This window comes from Cnephaeus nilssonii (genome assembly GCF_951640355.1).
Source record: "Cnephaeus nilssonii genome assembly, chromosome: 11".
Taxonomy (NCBI): Eukaryota; Metazoa; Chordata; class Mammalia; order Chiroptera; family Vespertilionidae; genus Cnephaeus; species Cnephaeus nilssonii.
In genome coordinates, this window is record NC_137082.1 from 16718075 (window position 1) to 16735263 (window position 17189).

The 17189-nt window shown below is 44.8% G+C and overlaps 1 protein-coding gene across 1 annotated transcript in view; it reads right to left on the minus strand.

Moving 5' to 3' along the window:
• SLC24A3 (solute carrier family 24 member 3) overlaps positions 1-17189 on the minus strand; it is a 496588-nt gene that overhangs the window by 27399 nt on the left and 452000 nt on the right. Inside the window, exons 9-12 of the mRNA XM_079784858.1 lie at positions 15684-15737; positions 10113-10246; positions 8214-8374; positions 7179-7449 (exon numbers count right to left, since the gene is read on the minus strand). Coding sequence (XP_079640984.1) covers positions 7179-7449; positions 8214-8374; positions 10113-10246; positions 15684-15737 — 620 coding nt within the window. The remainder of the gene's footprint in view (positions 1-7178; positions 7450-8213; positions 8375-10112; positions 10247-15683; positions 15738-17189) is intronic.

Below are 17189 nucleotides of genomic sequence, written 5' to 3' on the forward strand. Positions count from 1 at the left end.
GTTTTCTATTTCTCTAACTATCTGTTTCCATGAATAAGATGATAGATTTGTCAGTGATGACCTGATCCTCTCATCTCTGTGCTGCCTGAGGACTATGACTCAGAGACACCCATACATGCTTATTTTGGTCACTATATGATCATCATTTCCTTGTTGTCTTAGATTTGAAAAACATATTAGTTCTCTTTTGGTCTTTATAACCTTCCTGCTTCAGTGCTAACTCACTTCAGGAAAGAACTACGCATACACATATGTACTCCCTTCTTCAATCACAATCTCCTCTTCCAGAAGTTTCCCTGTGCCTCCTTCTAGTCATCCTCCCACCTGCTACCACCATAGATTAATCTTTCCTGTTCTTCAACTTCAAATAAATAAAATCATATAGTATGTTTTTATGTCTACCTTCTTTCATTCAACGTATGTTTTTTTTTGTGTGTGATTCATTCATGTGTAACTGATTCATTCCTTTTAATTGCTGTGCAGTATTCCTCCCTGTGAATACACCATAGCTTGTTTATCCATTCTCCTGTGGATGGGAATTTGGGTTGTTGCCAGTTTTCAGGTATTACAACGAGAGTGGCTATGAGCATTCTTGTACAAGTCTTTTTTGGGGCATGTTTTCATTTCTTTTGGGCAAAGACCCAGGAGTAGAATTGCTGAGTCATAGGGTGGGTGTTTACTTAACTTTATTAGAAATTACCAAACAGTTTTCTAAAACTGATTGTACCATTTTCTATCCCCACCAGAGATAAGAAGGTATTTTTTAAATTACATTTTGAATATGCACTAATGAAAGGTTTAACAAAATTTATTTCATAATTTCCTACCAGTATCCAGCACTTACAATATCTCTTGCCAGTCTCCAAATATTTTCTTAAAACCACAGAACAAAGTTACACAACATCACTTTTGGCTCCCCGGTCTCCCTCGGATGGCAAGGTGGTCACTAAGGGAAGAGTGGGGCTTATTCACCAGACAGCGCTGGCTCCGGTGCCCGCTTTGCCTGAAGCAAGTGTCTCAGTTACTTACATCCCCTAAGTCTCAGCTTCCTCGTCTGTAAAATGTGGACAGAGCAACACTGAACTCACAGTGTAGCTGGAAGAATTACATGGGATATCAGGATGGGGCTGGGACAGCGTAAGTTGGCAGGTTGGTGGAGTCAAAATCCTCAGGATCCTTCTTGACTCTCCCCGTTCTCTCAGCCCCACACCAACACTGGCAACCTGCCCCGGGCACCCTCAGTCTGCCTGCAGCTCACGATTCCCACAGCCTTTCCCGGGCCAGCCCTCCATCCATGACCTGGCTGAAGACCCGAGTTCCTAAGGACTCACTGCTCCTACACTTGCTCCACTTCCACCTGCTCACCATCAGTAGCCAGAGGAGAGTCTCAAAAAGTAAACTGTTCTAGAACCTTCTCCTTGCTTCTACTGCCCTCAGAGAAAAACAATATCTCCCCACCATGGCTGACAAGGTCCTAAATGATTTGGCTCCCACTTACTACTCTCCCTACTTACACATGCCCCTGCCCCAGCTTTCTGTCCTCAGACACGCCAAGCTTCTTTCTACCTTAGGGCCTTTGCACCTGCAGTTCCCTGTCAGGCAGTCCACCGCACAGCTCCAATGTCCCCTGACCCCTCCGATCACCAATCTAAATAAGACCCTCACCTACCCCACTTCTTTCCCATCACCTTCATTTGTTTGCTTCATAGCAAATGATTTCTGTCTGAAAGTATCAGGTTTGTTTTCTCATTTGTTTTCACTTGCCCCAAGCTAGAATATAAACTCTATAAGAATGAGCATTTTCTCAAGCCTGCTCAGTACTGTACTTTAAATGCCATGAACAGGGCAGGGCATATTATCACATGATCAATACATATTGATAATATTGATAGTAATAACATTGCTATAAACAATATAATATGTGTGTGTGTGTGTGTGTGTGTGTGTGTGTGTGTTTAGAATCTAAAGGTATCCCACTTACAAGTGCAGAATAAAGCCAAGAGAACAGATTAAGAAAGGGGGCGACTTTCCCCATTAGCAGCGTCTCGTTAGATTTCCGATTTGGAGATGGTAAAGTGAATGAGGAGAACATTGAGACTATTTGGCTGGATTACAAAGCAAGAGGACTGCCTGAGGATTTGTTTTCTGAGGGGTTTTCAAATGCTGCAGAATCCAGATTGTGGCCAGATTTTTGGATCCCAAATGCATCCTGGAAGTCTGCACGTCCCCTAACTCCTGCAATGTGGTAGTGACTTATCAGTCTGGGGGCCTTGGCATCCCCTGCTGGCCATGCAGTCTCCCAGATGCCCTCCCAGGGAGAGAGAGTTTAATATTCACACCCAATCCAAGTTACAAAGAAACACATGAATGAGCTGAGAAATGACTTCAATTTGGCTATTTGTCATTCTTTAGAAAATAAAAGCGATAAGAAAAATGAAGTCAGGACTTAGGACTGCAAGGGCATAGAAATGACATTAGGTAAAGTTTCCAGCAGTATAAGCCAGCAGCAATGAGTTTTGAGTTTGGTCTCTCAGCTGAAAAAAAATGTTTGATTTCACACTGGGAGGACATTATATCTTGAAAACTGTTTTCACTGTCATCCAAAATGCTATAGATGCTTTCTTTGAGTTACAGTTCCATTGTAAGAACAACAAATTTAAAGCAGAAATTCAAGGTATACCTTTAAGTGCAATATAACAAATATAACTTCTTGAATAAATCAAGTGATACAGAAATGTATGTTTTCAATGGTTTTGAGGACCAGGAGCGATCCACTCTGCCCCTCTGGCCAGGCACTGCCCAGGTCCTGCAGATACAGCAGCAGTTGAATGAAACAAAATTCCCTGCACACAAACCTGATGTACCAGTGGTTACGTGATTTCTCAAATGTCAGCCAGCAAATGGGAGCTGGAGCAGGGACTCTGAGCATCCCCGGTCAGTATCGCCGGCTCTATAAAGCAAAGGACTTCTTCCCAAGTTACAGTTCTTATTAAGCTTTTTTGGACACTTAATTCTATTGGATGGAGAAAAAGTCATTCATTGCTCAGTATTTTAGACCTAGAGTTAAATATATAAATTTGTTCTAATCATATAGGCCAGTGGTCGGCAAACCGCGGCTCGCGAGCCACATGCGGCTCTTTGGCCCCTTGAGTGTGGCTCTTCCACAAAATACCACGTGCGGGCGTGCACGTACAGTGCGATTGAAACTTCGTGGCTCATGTGCAGAAGTCGGTTTTTGGCTCTCAAAAGAAATTTCAATCGTTGTACTGTTGATATTTGGCTCTGCTGACTAATGAGTTTGCTGACCACTGATATAGGCAATTAAAAGGTACATTGTTTTAAAATAAAAAAGCAGAGAAAATAAAAAATAATCCCACCTACAAAAAGCATACTGATATTTTGGTGTATTTCTTTCCATTTTTAAAAATGAAAGTGCGTTTATCTACATATACATGTAAATGTTTCTGTTTCTCTCAGTCAATAGGAAGGCTTTCTTCACACAAGAGATAAGAATATATGTACAATTTATATGTATGTATACATATATAGATATACTATGCATAGTTGTCCATTGTATATATTTAATCTATACATATATACATAAAAACTCAGGTATGTTAATATGTGTGTATACATTATGTAATATACAATACCTTAAAAATTTGTACATACATGTATATAGCATACAATATATTAAATTTGTGCAGCATATATACAAACATGTTATATGCATAGATTAATGATATCGATCATACATGTGCACAAATATATGCACATACACCTATATTCATGTATACACATATAAACACACGTGTCATATCTATCCCTATATTTATATACTTCCACATAATTACTTATTTGTTGATTATACCCACTCAAGTCCTGGCAAGAAGGAAGCCCTGCAGCTGGGTAACTGGAACAGGGGAACCTGGCCCTCACAGGATCAAGAGAAGAAAAATGTGCTCATTGTGTGGACAGACCTTTCTCAGGCCGAGGGAACTTAGCCTGAGAGGAACCCCAGACTGTCCTTCTGGCTCCTCGAGTGCCCTCTGCTGGCCTGAGGCCCCCTCAGGCTGCTCCGCGCTGTGAGGAGGCCTGCCTGAGGGAGGGCCTGGCTGGACCCAGCCTCCGAGCCTCAAATGGAAGTTCCTGGCTCCAGGAATGAGATTTCTCAGCAGCTGGTGGAGGAGTACTGAGGCTCATAGTTGGACAAGCCCATTCTCCATTTCAGAGGCGGAACCGGGCGCGGAATCAGGCTCCCCTAAGCCTCAGAAGGACTGTGAAGTCACCGAAGTGTCTCCAGGCCTCCAGCCCCTCCCCACCCCAGGTGTGGCCTGTGGACCAACAGCACTGGCATCACCTGAGGGCTCATTAGAAATGAAGACTCTGAGGCCCTGCCCTTCTGAATCAGAACCTGAGTTTTGTCAAGGAAGCCCTGGCAAGAAGGGCTGGTGTACAGGAACTTGGGACCTGTTTGCTCGGGGCCCTGGGATGAAGCAGGGCCTTGGGACGAAGCAGAGACCCCCGGGTAGCAGGCCCACGCAGAGCACCGTTTCTCCTCTGGGGCCTCTGGGGCTGGTGCTTGTGAAAGATGCAGGGGCCTGAGGTGGGTCCGAGCCCACGCCTGCAGCCAGGTCTCCTGTCACATGAGGAAAAAGGAAACACGGCTGGAAGCCCTGGAGCCTCCTCACCTCCTTGGCACTTATTTCGTCCAGGTGAGAAATGGGGACACGTGATCCGAAAGGGGCCCTTAATCCCACTAAGTAATGAAGTCACGTGTGGGAGCTGGACACCGTGTCTGGTCTCACAAATGTGTCTTTAGGTTAAGGTGACCAGATCGTCCCGCTTTTGGTGGGACAAAACTGATTTTTAACAATTTGTCCTGCGTCCCACGGCGGTTTAAAAAAAGTCCCTATTTTTGGAAAGAATCTGGTCACCTTATGTTTAGGTGTCTGCCTGGAGGGATGTACTCGGGGCTCTGGGAGGCCAACACAGCCCCTGGCCCACTGCTTCCTCACTCAGTGAATGACTTTAGCAAAATTAGCGTTTCTGGAGCTTGGTTAGGAGCTGCCGATGGCAGATTCTGAAACAAGGGTTGGGAGGTAGGATTCCAGATGTGCAGCCCCGGTTCTGTGCCCCGACTCAGGAACTTCCATGCCGTGTGCTTGGCTATACGGCAGAGCTGAGCTCGGTCACAGGAACCCTCCCAAACAGAAGGGTCAGCCAGGGAGATGAGAAAGGTAACAAGGACCCATCACACTGTTGCTGGTTTACAGACGGAAGGGACACGTGACGAGGAATATGGGTGGCCTCTGGAGCAGTGAGCAGCCCCCGGCCCTTAGCCAGCAAGGAAACGGGACTCAGCTGTGCCACCACCAGGAGCAGACATCTGCCGGCAGCCTGCCGGCCTCCCAGGGCCTCTGAGAGGAGTTGCCACCCTGCCCACACCTCCATTTTGGCCTGTGAGCCTCTGCAAACCCAGCCAGGCCCTGCCAGCCTTCTGACCTGCAGAACCGAGAGCTATTCAACAGGTGTCGTTTCACGTGGCTGAACTTGTGATAACCTGCTGTGTGTGCAGCAACAGAAAATGCACACAAGAGTTCACAGGGGATGAATGGAGTGTCTGGTCCTTTAACACGTTAAGTGTCCAGCCTGTTTTGTCTTCTGGATGGAAAGTGTAGTGTCAGTCACCGGTGACTGACTGGGTGCTTAACGTGTTAATCTTTAAAATGCCTTTGTCCTGGTTGATAGGAAAGAAGGTTGCCAGGAAATACAGTGACAGGTGGCAAAATGGATCAAGACACAGTATATATTTTTTTCTATCAAGATTACCTACTGCCCAGCCGGCGTGGCTCAGTGGTTGAGCATCAACCTATGAGCCAGGAGGTACGGTTTGATTCTCTGTCAGGGCACATGCCCAGGTTGTAGGCTCGATCTCCAGTGGAGGATGTGCAGGAGGCAGCCAATCAGTGATTCTCTCTCATCATGGATGTTTCTCTCTCTCTCTCTCTCTCTCTCTCTCTCTCTCTCTCTCCCCCCCTTCCTCTCTGAAATCAATAAAAAAAATATTTTTAAAAAAGAAAAAAGAATATTACCTACTAACAAATGGCGATTTCACTCTGGCTGGGCAGTGCAGGTTGGGGCATAGGCATTGGGGTGACGTTTTCTACTTAGTTTTGGTAAGCACTTGACCAGGAGCAGTCCAAGTCTGTTTTACTTGCTGTCTCCTGAACACAGAAAGGAGCACACAGAGACCTGGCTCCCGACCCTGAAACCCGGCTCTGATGCTCCGCCCCCATGTCCCACCCCTGCAAGGCCTTTCAGGTGGACCAAGCCATCCTTCCGCAGAGTTTAAAGTCCTCCCATACATTCAACCCTCCAGGAGAAGACACACACATGCTAATTAAGCCCCACACACTTGACAGTGAAAGTGAGTCTGACCAGTGCACTCTTTCCTGAAACCATCGGAAGCTTCTGGCAAGTCTAGAAAATGGGCAGAATTCTTTGGGCTCAGTCCACCTGTCCCACTAATGGGTGGGGTGGGAGAGGACAAGGTCACGGGGAAGGCCACGTCTTTATTGGAGGCGGCAGTCAGGGGAGAAGAACACCACCTTGTCTTGCTCCTCCCCTGGGTACCAGAGGGGTGTTTTCAGCCAGCCCACAGGGTGAGATTTAACCGGGCCAGGATGCTCTGTGCCCAGGTGTGCCTGCCCTGGAAGCAGCAGGTGCTGGGAGAGGAAGCACCTAAATGGGGTGAGGGGCAGGAAGTGAGAAGAAAAACAAAAGCCCAACGGGGAGGGCAGCACATGTACCCAGGGCTGGCCTTGGCAGGACAACCCCCTGCTAACCGTGACGGGAAGGGAAGGGTGAAGGTGGGTGGAGTGCTACTTCTCGTGAGCACCAAAAGGTCCACAGAGCAGCTAAGAGAGGGACTTCCCCAGCAATTATAAACTTGGCCGAAGAGCCTACATTGCAACCAGTGAGCATGTGTTGCCGTATTGCTCATCTTTGGACCCTCACAACAGTCTTGCCCACTGCAGATGTTAATATAAACATTTCTATGCTCATACAGAGATATGTCTTTGAAATGAATGGCAGAAAGATAATCAAAGTTAAGAGCATCTACTCAGTGGCCTTAAAAGAGCCCCCAACCCCAGCCCAGACATAGGACCTCTTACAGGGAGGGTCGAATGGAGTGTACGGTCCTTCGTCATCCTCCTCATCCTCCTCTTCCTCTTCGTCATTCTCGTTGTTCTCGTTGTCCTCGTTCTCATTTTCTGTCTCATTGCCAGCCTCGGCAACAACATCATCCCTCCGAGTCCCATTCACGCCCCTGTCTGGGGCACTGCTGGGCCCTGTCCCATTCTCCACGGTTTGTTTAATTGGGATTTTGATGGCCACCTCGGATTCTCCATTGGTGTAAGCCCTGCTGTTTATCAGTCTTTGTCTCTGGAAAGAGAAAGGCACATTCTTACCAAGGGAAGATGGACTGTACATCCCTACACCCAGAACACCAGCTATTGGGATTTCTTCCAGGTAGTGGACAAGGAGATGCTTTCAGAACACTCTGCAGTCAAGTCTTAAGGGATTCCTCAAAGTAATAACCAACTCAGAAAACCTCCTCCTGGGGAGAAGGATTAACCTTCATAACCCACTGGAATTTGCAAATCACTTTAGAGGAAAATTCCCATTGCTCACTTCCGATTGCACTTCTTTTCTATCAGGGTTCTTGATTCTCTGTGCACTGTGATGTTAACTTTCTTCTCCAAATTTTAGGAAAGCCACACAAATGTGTTTGGACTAGTGTACCAATAAGGCTGCCGCTCCAGAGAAAAGAATACATAGGAAAATTCAGGTCTGAGACTCAGCATTATTTTAAAGCCATTTTGGTATGAAACTACTTCTGTGCAAGTTCATTCACATGAGAGGGCTCCATTCAAATGAAAGATGTAAAGAAAAAGGTACATAGAAAAGGACCAGAGAGTTTTTTCTGTATAACTGGGAGCCGGACCATGTCTATCAACATGTGGAGGGAGGAGCAAGGACCAGGATGCGCCGCTGGCCCAGTGAGCAATGATGTTTCAAAATGGCTGAGGGATATTATTGTGTTAAATGTTGAATTAGGTGCTTCTACTTTCAGACCTGGAAGCTTTCTCTCCTTCCTCGTTTCCTATCCCTGTCCAGTGGCAAATGGCTTGTGCTTTCCCAGATACCTCATTGATCAACATGCGGCTGGCCATGGAGAGTCTGGTCTTGGGGGGAAAGTGGCTGGTGATCATGATTCGAAGTCCAGCCTCAGAGAAAGACAGCTGGTGTGGGTAGGCAGACAGCAGCTCATCCACCATGATCACTGATGCTTTGCGGTGGAAATTGGCTAGGGAGATTAAAAACACAAAATAAAAATATTGAGACTAGGAGCAGGAAAGAGATATTCATTCAGTCTTCTTTTCCTTTCTCTTCCTTCTTCCCTCTTATGCTCCCAGTTGTCTTCCCTTCCTCCCTTCCTCCCTCCTTATTTTCTTCCCTCCCTCCTTATCTGCCTATCCATCTATCCACCCATCCAGGGAGGGCTGTAGTAAGCAAAATCTGGGGAAGAACCAAAGTCTGCTTTTTGGGGCTCATTGGTAGCTCTTTAGAAATGATGAAACAATTTAAGCATCATTCACTGACATAGAAAAAATGAGTGATCATAAATAAGAATTCCTCCTTGTCCTCAAAGAATCGCACCCCCTCACACCCCAACTCAGATCTGGGGCATAAGAAAGACCCCTATAATCTTTAGTAACCTTTTATGCCCTTCAGATGTCAACAATGTTCATACTGAGAGGTTAAAAGCTGCACACTTGACTTTTAAGTGGAGGACATGGTGGAGAAATGGACACTTTGCTGCCGCCCCAGCCTATGGGCACGGCTGATAGGTGGGCGAGTGGCCACAGTACAGAGGCCCAAGGCCCAAAGGAGACTTCAGGCAAATCTTATGTAACGACTTGCTGACTGGCTGGAAACAAGTTCCACCAAGGCCCCTCTCTAGGAATGTGCAACATGAGTACATAGCTCACGGGTACCTAGCCACGGGCCCTCTCAGTGCTCACTCCTGTTTCCAAGCCACTAACCCATGAAATGATCTCTGGAAACACTAAATAATAATAGGTAGTGCTCTCTGCCTCCCTAAGAGTGTTCCTCTTATGGTTACAAACTACCCAGAGAGAAAAAAGTAAATGATAGCCTTATGTGGGATGACACTGAATAATCTTAGGTCTTTAGTTAACATGCACATAATTAGGAAAGTCTACCAAATGGTTGATTTTAAAATTCTCATAATTACCAACAGATTCCAAAGTCAGACATATATTTGAAAAGAACCTATAGATTTCCTAGTTTCTTTTTTTTTTTTCCTGCAAAGCAACCATATGGGATCAAGAAGAAATAAGCCCACATATTTCAAGGGAAAGTTAAAAAAAGCTCAATAAAAAACGAGGCATATTCTAGGCAAAAGTAATTGATAATTTATGTGTTCCTCTAAGAAATAACATTATTTGAGAGCATTATATTATTTATCTAAGTATATAAACTGATTAACAAGAATCAATTAAATATAAAAATTACTTTGAAAAAAAAAAAAGGTCATTAACTATATCATGCTGCAGCTTGGAAACTGAGGTAATGCAGCCTGGAAGTGAATTTGGATATAATAATATACTAATGACAACTATCATTCATGAAGTATTTTACATATTTTATCTCCTTTACTCATTACAAAAATTATCCCCATTCTGCAGAAGAGAAAATTGAGGCTCAGAGTGATTAAGTGACTTGCTTCATGGCCACACAGCCAAAATGTGACAGAATCAATAGCTCAAAACCCATGGTCTTCTCTCCCTTACCACCCTGTCCTAATTTCCTTGTAGCACTCCCAGCAAATGTTTTGCCCAAGAACTTGCATGGAGCTTTCCGAGTCAGCGCATCACCAGGTAAGAGACTGCCCCAGGGTGTGGCCAAAGGGAGGGGGGAGGCCAGGAACCTGCTCTCCCTCAGAGAGGCAGCGCCCTCTCCAGGCCAGCTGCAGTGCCCCAAGCGTGCTTACTTCCTGGGCACAGGCTCTCCTTGGTTACCTTTCTTGAGTAGCACCACAGTTGCGTCGCAGTTGCTGCTGTCATCAATTTCAGCATTGTTGGCCAAGCCGTTGACCATGTTTCCAGCACCTTTCGTCCTCCTTTCGAAGCACTGATGTATGCAAGTGTTATATCTGAGCAGAGTAACAAGGGAAGAGAGCCCATCAGCGTTAGCTGTTCCTCCATTGCCCAACTCCCACCAAGTGGCCCTGCAGTCTGGACGCACCGTGGGGACCCCACACCTTAAGTTATTATTGTTATTATTCTGTCATCGCAGTTCCCCTCATAATATACAACCTGCCCCATTTTCCAGTGTAAGGATAGGTGAAAATAAAATCAACTTTACGTAAATAAATAGTGACAAACTGCTTTCTTTGCAATCTCTTCAATGTCCATGGAGGCACTTCTGAGATTGAGTTCCCTGACTTGGAGTCCGTGCATGAGACTTAGTGGGATGGCCACGTCTACCTCCTCTGGGCCACGTCTCTAGGGCCTTTGCTGTCAGGGACACCTTGTTGGGGAAAGGAGAAGGTGTCTCATCCATTATGCTACCTGGTGTGTCGTGGTTTATGTGTTACAGGTTGGCTGGCAGTCTAGGTCTCTGTCTTGGGTTTCCTGAGGTCACAGATTGGCATCCTGTGATGCTCTGTTACTCTTATGCCATAATTTTCTTTTTTTGTTAATTCTCACCTGAGAATATTTTTCTGTTGATTTTTAGAGAGAGTGGGAGGGAGAGAGGGAGACAGAGAGCGAGAAACATCGATGTGAGAGAGACACATCGATTGGTTGCCTCCTGCACGTGCCTTGACCCAGGCCAGGGATTGAGCCTGCAATCAAGGTAAGTGCCCTTGATTGGAATCAAACCCAGGACCCTTCAGTCCATGGGCTGATGCTCTATCCACTGAGCCAAACCAGCCAGGGCTTCTTATAAGAGGCAGAACATTACTATTGTGCAGCCCTAACACAATCATGGAGCCAGATTTTGAGTATCAGCGGCTGCCAATGTCACAGAGAGATAGGAGACACAACGTGCTTGCTGGTGGGAGGATGCGCCACCGCTTGGGACACAGTCTAACCTGAATCAGGTTGATGGCTGACATGGAGGAAACCCAGGCCAGAGGGGTAGGCCATGCTACACCCATTTCCAAACTGTGGGCACCTCTGTGGAGCAAGCAATCCACTTCAAACTTTGTTGAAGAATAAATTGAAAGAAAAAAAAAAAAGGGTAAACAGAGTGCGGATTTATAGATGAAAAGAGAGCCAAAACATGGAGCAATCAATTGTAATGAGTGGAATTTATTTGGATTTTGCTTTTTAAAATGTTTAGGACATTTATAAGATTAAACTAAACCTGTAAAAATGATGGTTAGGAGATGATTGAAAACCTGAACACTGATTTGATATTCAGTTATACTGAAAATTAGCATTAACTTTAGGTGTGATAATAATAATGTATTATGTTAAAAATCTCATATACTGAGATTTTTATGGATGAACTGGCCTGAAGTCTGGGACTTCAAATCACAGAGGGAGGGAAATTGATAGGAGTGTGGATGGAGCAACTGCGGGTGGCTGGTCATGAGCACATGGGATCCAGCACATGATTCCAGAGATTTTCAACCTTTTTCATCTCATGGCACACATAAACTAATTACAAAATTCTGTGGCACACCAAACACAGATTATATTTTTTTGCCAATCTGACGAAAATAAAAGGTATACTTTTGATTCACTCACACTGGACGGCTATTGTGTGGGCATTGCCATTTTTTATTTGACAATCTAAGGGTCTTTTGGGCAGTGCCCCTGACTAAGTAGTCAGGTATTGCATGTTTTAGAAATTCTTGTGGCACACTGGTTGAAAATTGCTGCACTATTCTGTTAACTTTTGTCTATATTCAACCTTCTTCATGAAAGATCTCTCCACGTTGTAGACTCAACAAGAGGGCCTTGCCTGACTAATAGAGCCATGTGGGCGGGGCACTGTTCCTGTCATCTTGACCCCGAATCCATTCTCCACATAGAAATACTGACTTGCATGAGGGTTTGGTTTTAAAGTACAACTGTGTGTTATATATTTACTTGGATTTGGGTAACAGGATAACGATACTATGGATAGTATTATGAGAACTTCCGTGAAACTAGATATTGGATAGTAACTATGCTGTCACATCCCATCCTTACAAAAAAAAAAAAAAAAAAAAAAAAAAACCACAAAAAAAACCAACAACAACAACATTGGAGGTAGGAAGTATTACTAACCCTGTTTTGTAGAAGAGGAAACTGAGATTCATAATGTTTGAATAGCTTGGCCAAGGTCCCCATGCCAGTAAGTGGTGCGGTGGGATCCACAGCCAGGCTTTGAAGCGAAGGACTTGATCTTAGCCTCGAGACCATATTGCTTCATCTGGGGACAGGATCCCAGAGGAGTGATGCAGAGGTGCAGAAATCAATCCTCGCCGAGGCCAGGTGTGTCTCATGCTCCCAGGAGCTTTCTGGCCAAACTAAATGGCTCTTTGACTTCCCGACAGAATGTTTAATGTCATTTAAAGCCTTCTACCCAGGAGGCAGCTGACGATTCTAATATATGCCATTTTTAACTGCTGCTGCTCTGTTTTATATTTTTAATTGAGTGTTTTAAATTTTGTGCTTGCACCCTGAAGCTACTTTATTGTGAAGCATGCAATTTTATAAATCAGATTTTATAAAACCCAACGATTAAAGCCTCTGATTGCAGAGGGGGATGGCTAAAGAGCAGAGATTTCAATTTAGAACTTGGGACCAGAATTTATGTAGAAAATCCCGCAAGCACAGAGGCCGCCATTCCCGGTTTTATTTGTATCCTGCTGGTCTGAGCAGCTGAAAGGCTAGTGAAGCTGAGGCATCAGCAGAAACACACCTCATTAGCTTTCACACTGGGTATGGTGCGGAGGAGAGGAGAGAAATCGTTCACTGTGCTCTCTTAATGTCCACATGCCCCGCCAGCAGCCCACGGGCTTGGTGATGGCCGGGCAGAGGGGTGCAGTGGTCACAGGAGGGGACTATAAAACCCCTCAACCCAGCTTCCCTGTAGACCAGCTTTGGTCTTGGAGACCTGCTTGTTCTGTGAAGCTCCCAGTGAATTCAGTGTGGGACATGCTTTCATCTAAATTCGGTTCAAATCCCTAGAGTTGCTGGGCATATAGCAGAGAGTCAATTCTTTGGAATAACTGACCAAAATGCCTTTTCTAAAAGGAAGAAAAGGGCTCTTGACTCTTTGGGAACTCAAACTTAGAACCACAGAAAGTAAAAAAAAAGAAAAAAAAGAAAAGAGAAAGGTGAAATAAATAAAAACCAATGAAGAAACACGTGTATTGGTGAGGTCTGTCCACTGGTTCCCTAATAATTTTTGCGATTTTAGAGAAAGAGGAGCAAGATGGATGCTCCCATCTTGAATGGCTTTTCCTTTGAAATCTAGATATGTCAGAAAGTCTTTGGGCCTACTCTAGTGTTTGTGGGAGCCCACCTCTTGGTATTCGTAAATGAAAGGTGATTATTGATAAAAGCCCCTGATTTCTTGATCAGTCATCTCATGGTTACTCTACGCCAGGACACTCTAGAAATGTCTTCTTCCAGTAACAAGACCCAGACATTAGGCTGAAACCGGTTTGGCTCAGCGGATAGAGCGTCGGCCTGCGGACTGAAAGGTCCCAGGTTCGATTTCGGTCAAGGGCATGTACCTTGGTTGTGGGCACATCCCCAATAGGGGGTGTGGAGGAGGCAGCTGATCGATGTTTCTCTCTCATTGATGTTTCTAATTCTCTATCTCTCTCCCTTCCTCTCTGTAAAAAATCAATAAAATATATTAAAAAAAAAAAAGACCCAGACATTGGGTCCACACTGACCACGGACAAATCCTAAGGTGAAGCCTGGACTCCCCATTGAGTGATGGGTGGCAGGCCCCCCGAAGACATAGCCAAGCCAGCTCCTACCTTCACCTTTGCCAGAGGCCACACTGATTCCTCTGAACGGGGCTCCCAGCCACTAGAGGCTGGAACTAATTATTGTCAGGCCTCAGAGTAAGAAAACCTTGACATGCCATTTCCAGCCTGCTCCCTGCCATGTGCAAACTGGCAGCTTCTGAACGCCTTCTACGTTCTTGCCCCCTGAGAAGGAAGTCACTCCTGCAGTCACATAGGCTGAGGAAAGTATGGGCTAATTTAGAAAAATAGAAACTGCTCCCATGGGGGCTGGCGGCTGCAGCACCGAAGGTCTCTGCACTATTTATAAGCTCCTCATCCTAATGGTACTTGGCAAAACAATGACCCAGCAGGTTCACAACCCTGGTGCTGACATTTTACCTTCGAGTATGGGGAACATTTGCAGTGTAATTCTTTTTTAAAAAATATATATTTTTTTCTTGATTTCAGAGAGGGAGAGAGATAGGAACATCAGTGATGAGAGAGAACCATTGATTGGCTGCCTCCTGCACACCCCACACTGGGGATCGAGCCTGCAACCTGTGCCCTGACTGGGAATCGATCTGTGACCTCCTAGTTCATAAGTTGATGCTCAATCATGAGCCAAGCTGGCCAGGCTACATTGTAATTCTTGATACAAATAGTAAACTCTAAGAGGAAAAAACCCCACATATGATGTGTTGGATTTAAAATATATCCACAAATTCTTTGACACTCTTCCTTTCAAGAGGCAAAGTAGACCCCTTGAGTGTGGACTGGACTTAGTGACTTGCTGCTAATAAACAGAATATGACAAAAGTGCTGGTATGTGACTTGTGAGATTAGATTATAAAAGGCAATGTGGGGTCCTTCTTGCTCTCTCCCGGAGCTCTTGTGTGTGGGACACTCGAGTAGCCTTAAGGAGAGGCCCATGTGGTGAGGAGCTGAGGTCTGCAGCCGATAGCCAGCATCAACTAACCAACCGTGCAAGCGGGCCACCTTGGAGCACCGTCAAGTAGAAGACGGCCCCTCTGGCCAATCTCCTATCTTCAATCTCATGAAAAACCCTGAGCTAGAACCCTCCAGTCAAGCTGCTCCTGGATGCCCAACTCTCAGAAACTGTATGAGGTAGCACTTGTTTGTGGTTTGAAGACACTAAGTTTTGGGGTCATTTGTTACACAGCCCTAGATAACCATGCAAAATATGGAAGTCCATAGATATTTCAGCCATGGTTTTAGTCATCTCTTAATTAGCTCTGGTCCCTTCTCTCATCCTATATAGAAGCATAAGTAATTAAGTTTTACCTCCTTTCTTGTTATGAAAGAGAGTGAAGAAACAGCCAAAACCTAGGTTGCCAGGCCTTGAAGAGAGCTTTCGCTTGAGAAATTTCAAGCTAAACTGAAGCTTTGATTCTATCATCACGGATGGATTGGAAGGGTCTTTGCTATGGCCACTGCCAGAGCTGCAGCGATTCATAGCAGGTTGCCCAGGGAGCCAAATGAGTCTGTGACCATATGCAGCGAAAGCCAGTCAGACCCCTGCCCTCTCCCCTGTTCCTCTTTCCACATTATCACATAATGTTGAATGTAGAAAACAGTCTTGGAAAGGAAACTAAGAAAGTATTTTACTTACTTCATGATGATAATGTAGATAAAATACATCAGCACAAGGACTAAAGACTCCCACCTGTGTACACACCAAGAAAGGCTAGTTAAAGCAAGTCACCATAGGCAGATGTGCAACACACCAGCCTATTTTTAAAAATGTAATTAACGTGAAGGGCAGTAAACCTACCAAGCATGGCAAGGGTAAGGCAGACGTGCAGACTGCTTACAAATATTCCCTGGTCGAAGATGTTTTCTGGACTGCATACAGCTTTCAATGACCTTTCGCTTTTTTCCTTGAAAGGGAAATAAATGCTCCTTCCTCTGCTATTCACTTACCCCAACTCGTTCTTTGAATGCATCAATCCTTCCATAATATTGCTGAATATAGGCCTCTATTTATAAATCTATCCACAGCTTAATCACTCACTAAAACTAGATATATTTACCAAAAGCCAATGAGAGGAATTGATAGGGACAACCGAGGAGCAAGGCATAAGAGAGAAAGGAAGAGGGAGGGAGGGGGGAGAGAGAGAGAGGAGAGAGGAGAGAGGAGAGAGGAGAGAGGAGAGAGAGAGAGAGAGAGAGAGAGAGAGAGAGAGAGAGAGAGAGAGAGAGAGAGAGAGAGAAAACACATGGCAGGGAAGATGCCAACAGGAAGGATAAGAATGAACGAGTGGGAAAATGGTCAAAGGAAAGAAACAAAAAATAATGAAACCCACTGAAATTTACCTCGAAATTCTGGTAATTTGAAAACTTCCATTGTCTTTATTTTAATAACTTCCAACTAAAAAGCAAGGGAATTTGATATCTAGGCTTCCTTTTGGTTGTAGAATTAAATTAACCAACCGAGGGTGTAATTTTGGTTTCTAGAAAAAGTTCTTATAGAATGGTCTATGAAGAAATTGTAGATTATTCCTTTCTTTCCTTTTTCCTTTTCCTGTCTAGAAATTGATCCCAGATAAATATGTGGTTAAATTAAAAAAGAATGCACATACAAGGGTTTTCGTTGCAGTGGTGTTTATAAAAGTGAAGTGTTGGAAGGAAGCAAAATGTTTATATGCGTATGTTATGATAAGTATGTTCATACAATGGGCTACCACGCATCAGTTAAGAATGATTATGCAAATGTCTATGTATTTATTATAGAAAGTGCTTGTTATGCTACTGAGAAGAAATCAGGGTGTACAAATCCCTTGAACTTCTGCTATGTATCTTGGCTTCTCTCTTAGCAAACCTTTGAGAAGGTTTGCTACACTACATTCCAGCACCTTTCATTCTCTTAGCAAATTTCTCTAGTCAAACTCCCATATCCGTCGATGCCCTGAAACTCTTGTCAAGGGCACCTGCGCCCCCCATCTACACAACTCCAGGGACGGTTGTTTGTCATCTTCTCTGCAGCATCTGAGAGTTAACCACTCTCCCTCCTTCATCAAACACTCTGCTCCTGACTTCCAAGAGGCCACACTCCTAGCTCTCCTCCTAACTTCTCCTTGCCCATCCCCTTTGCTTCCTCCATTTCCTCAGTTCAGCC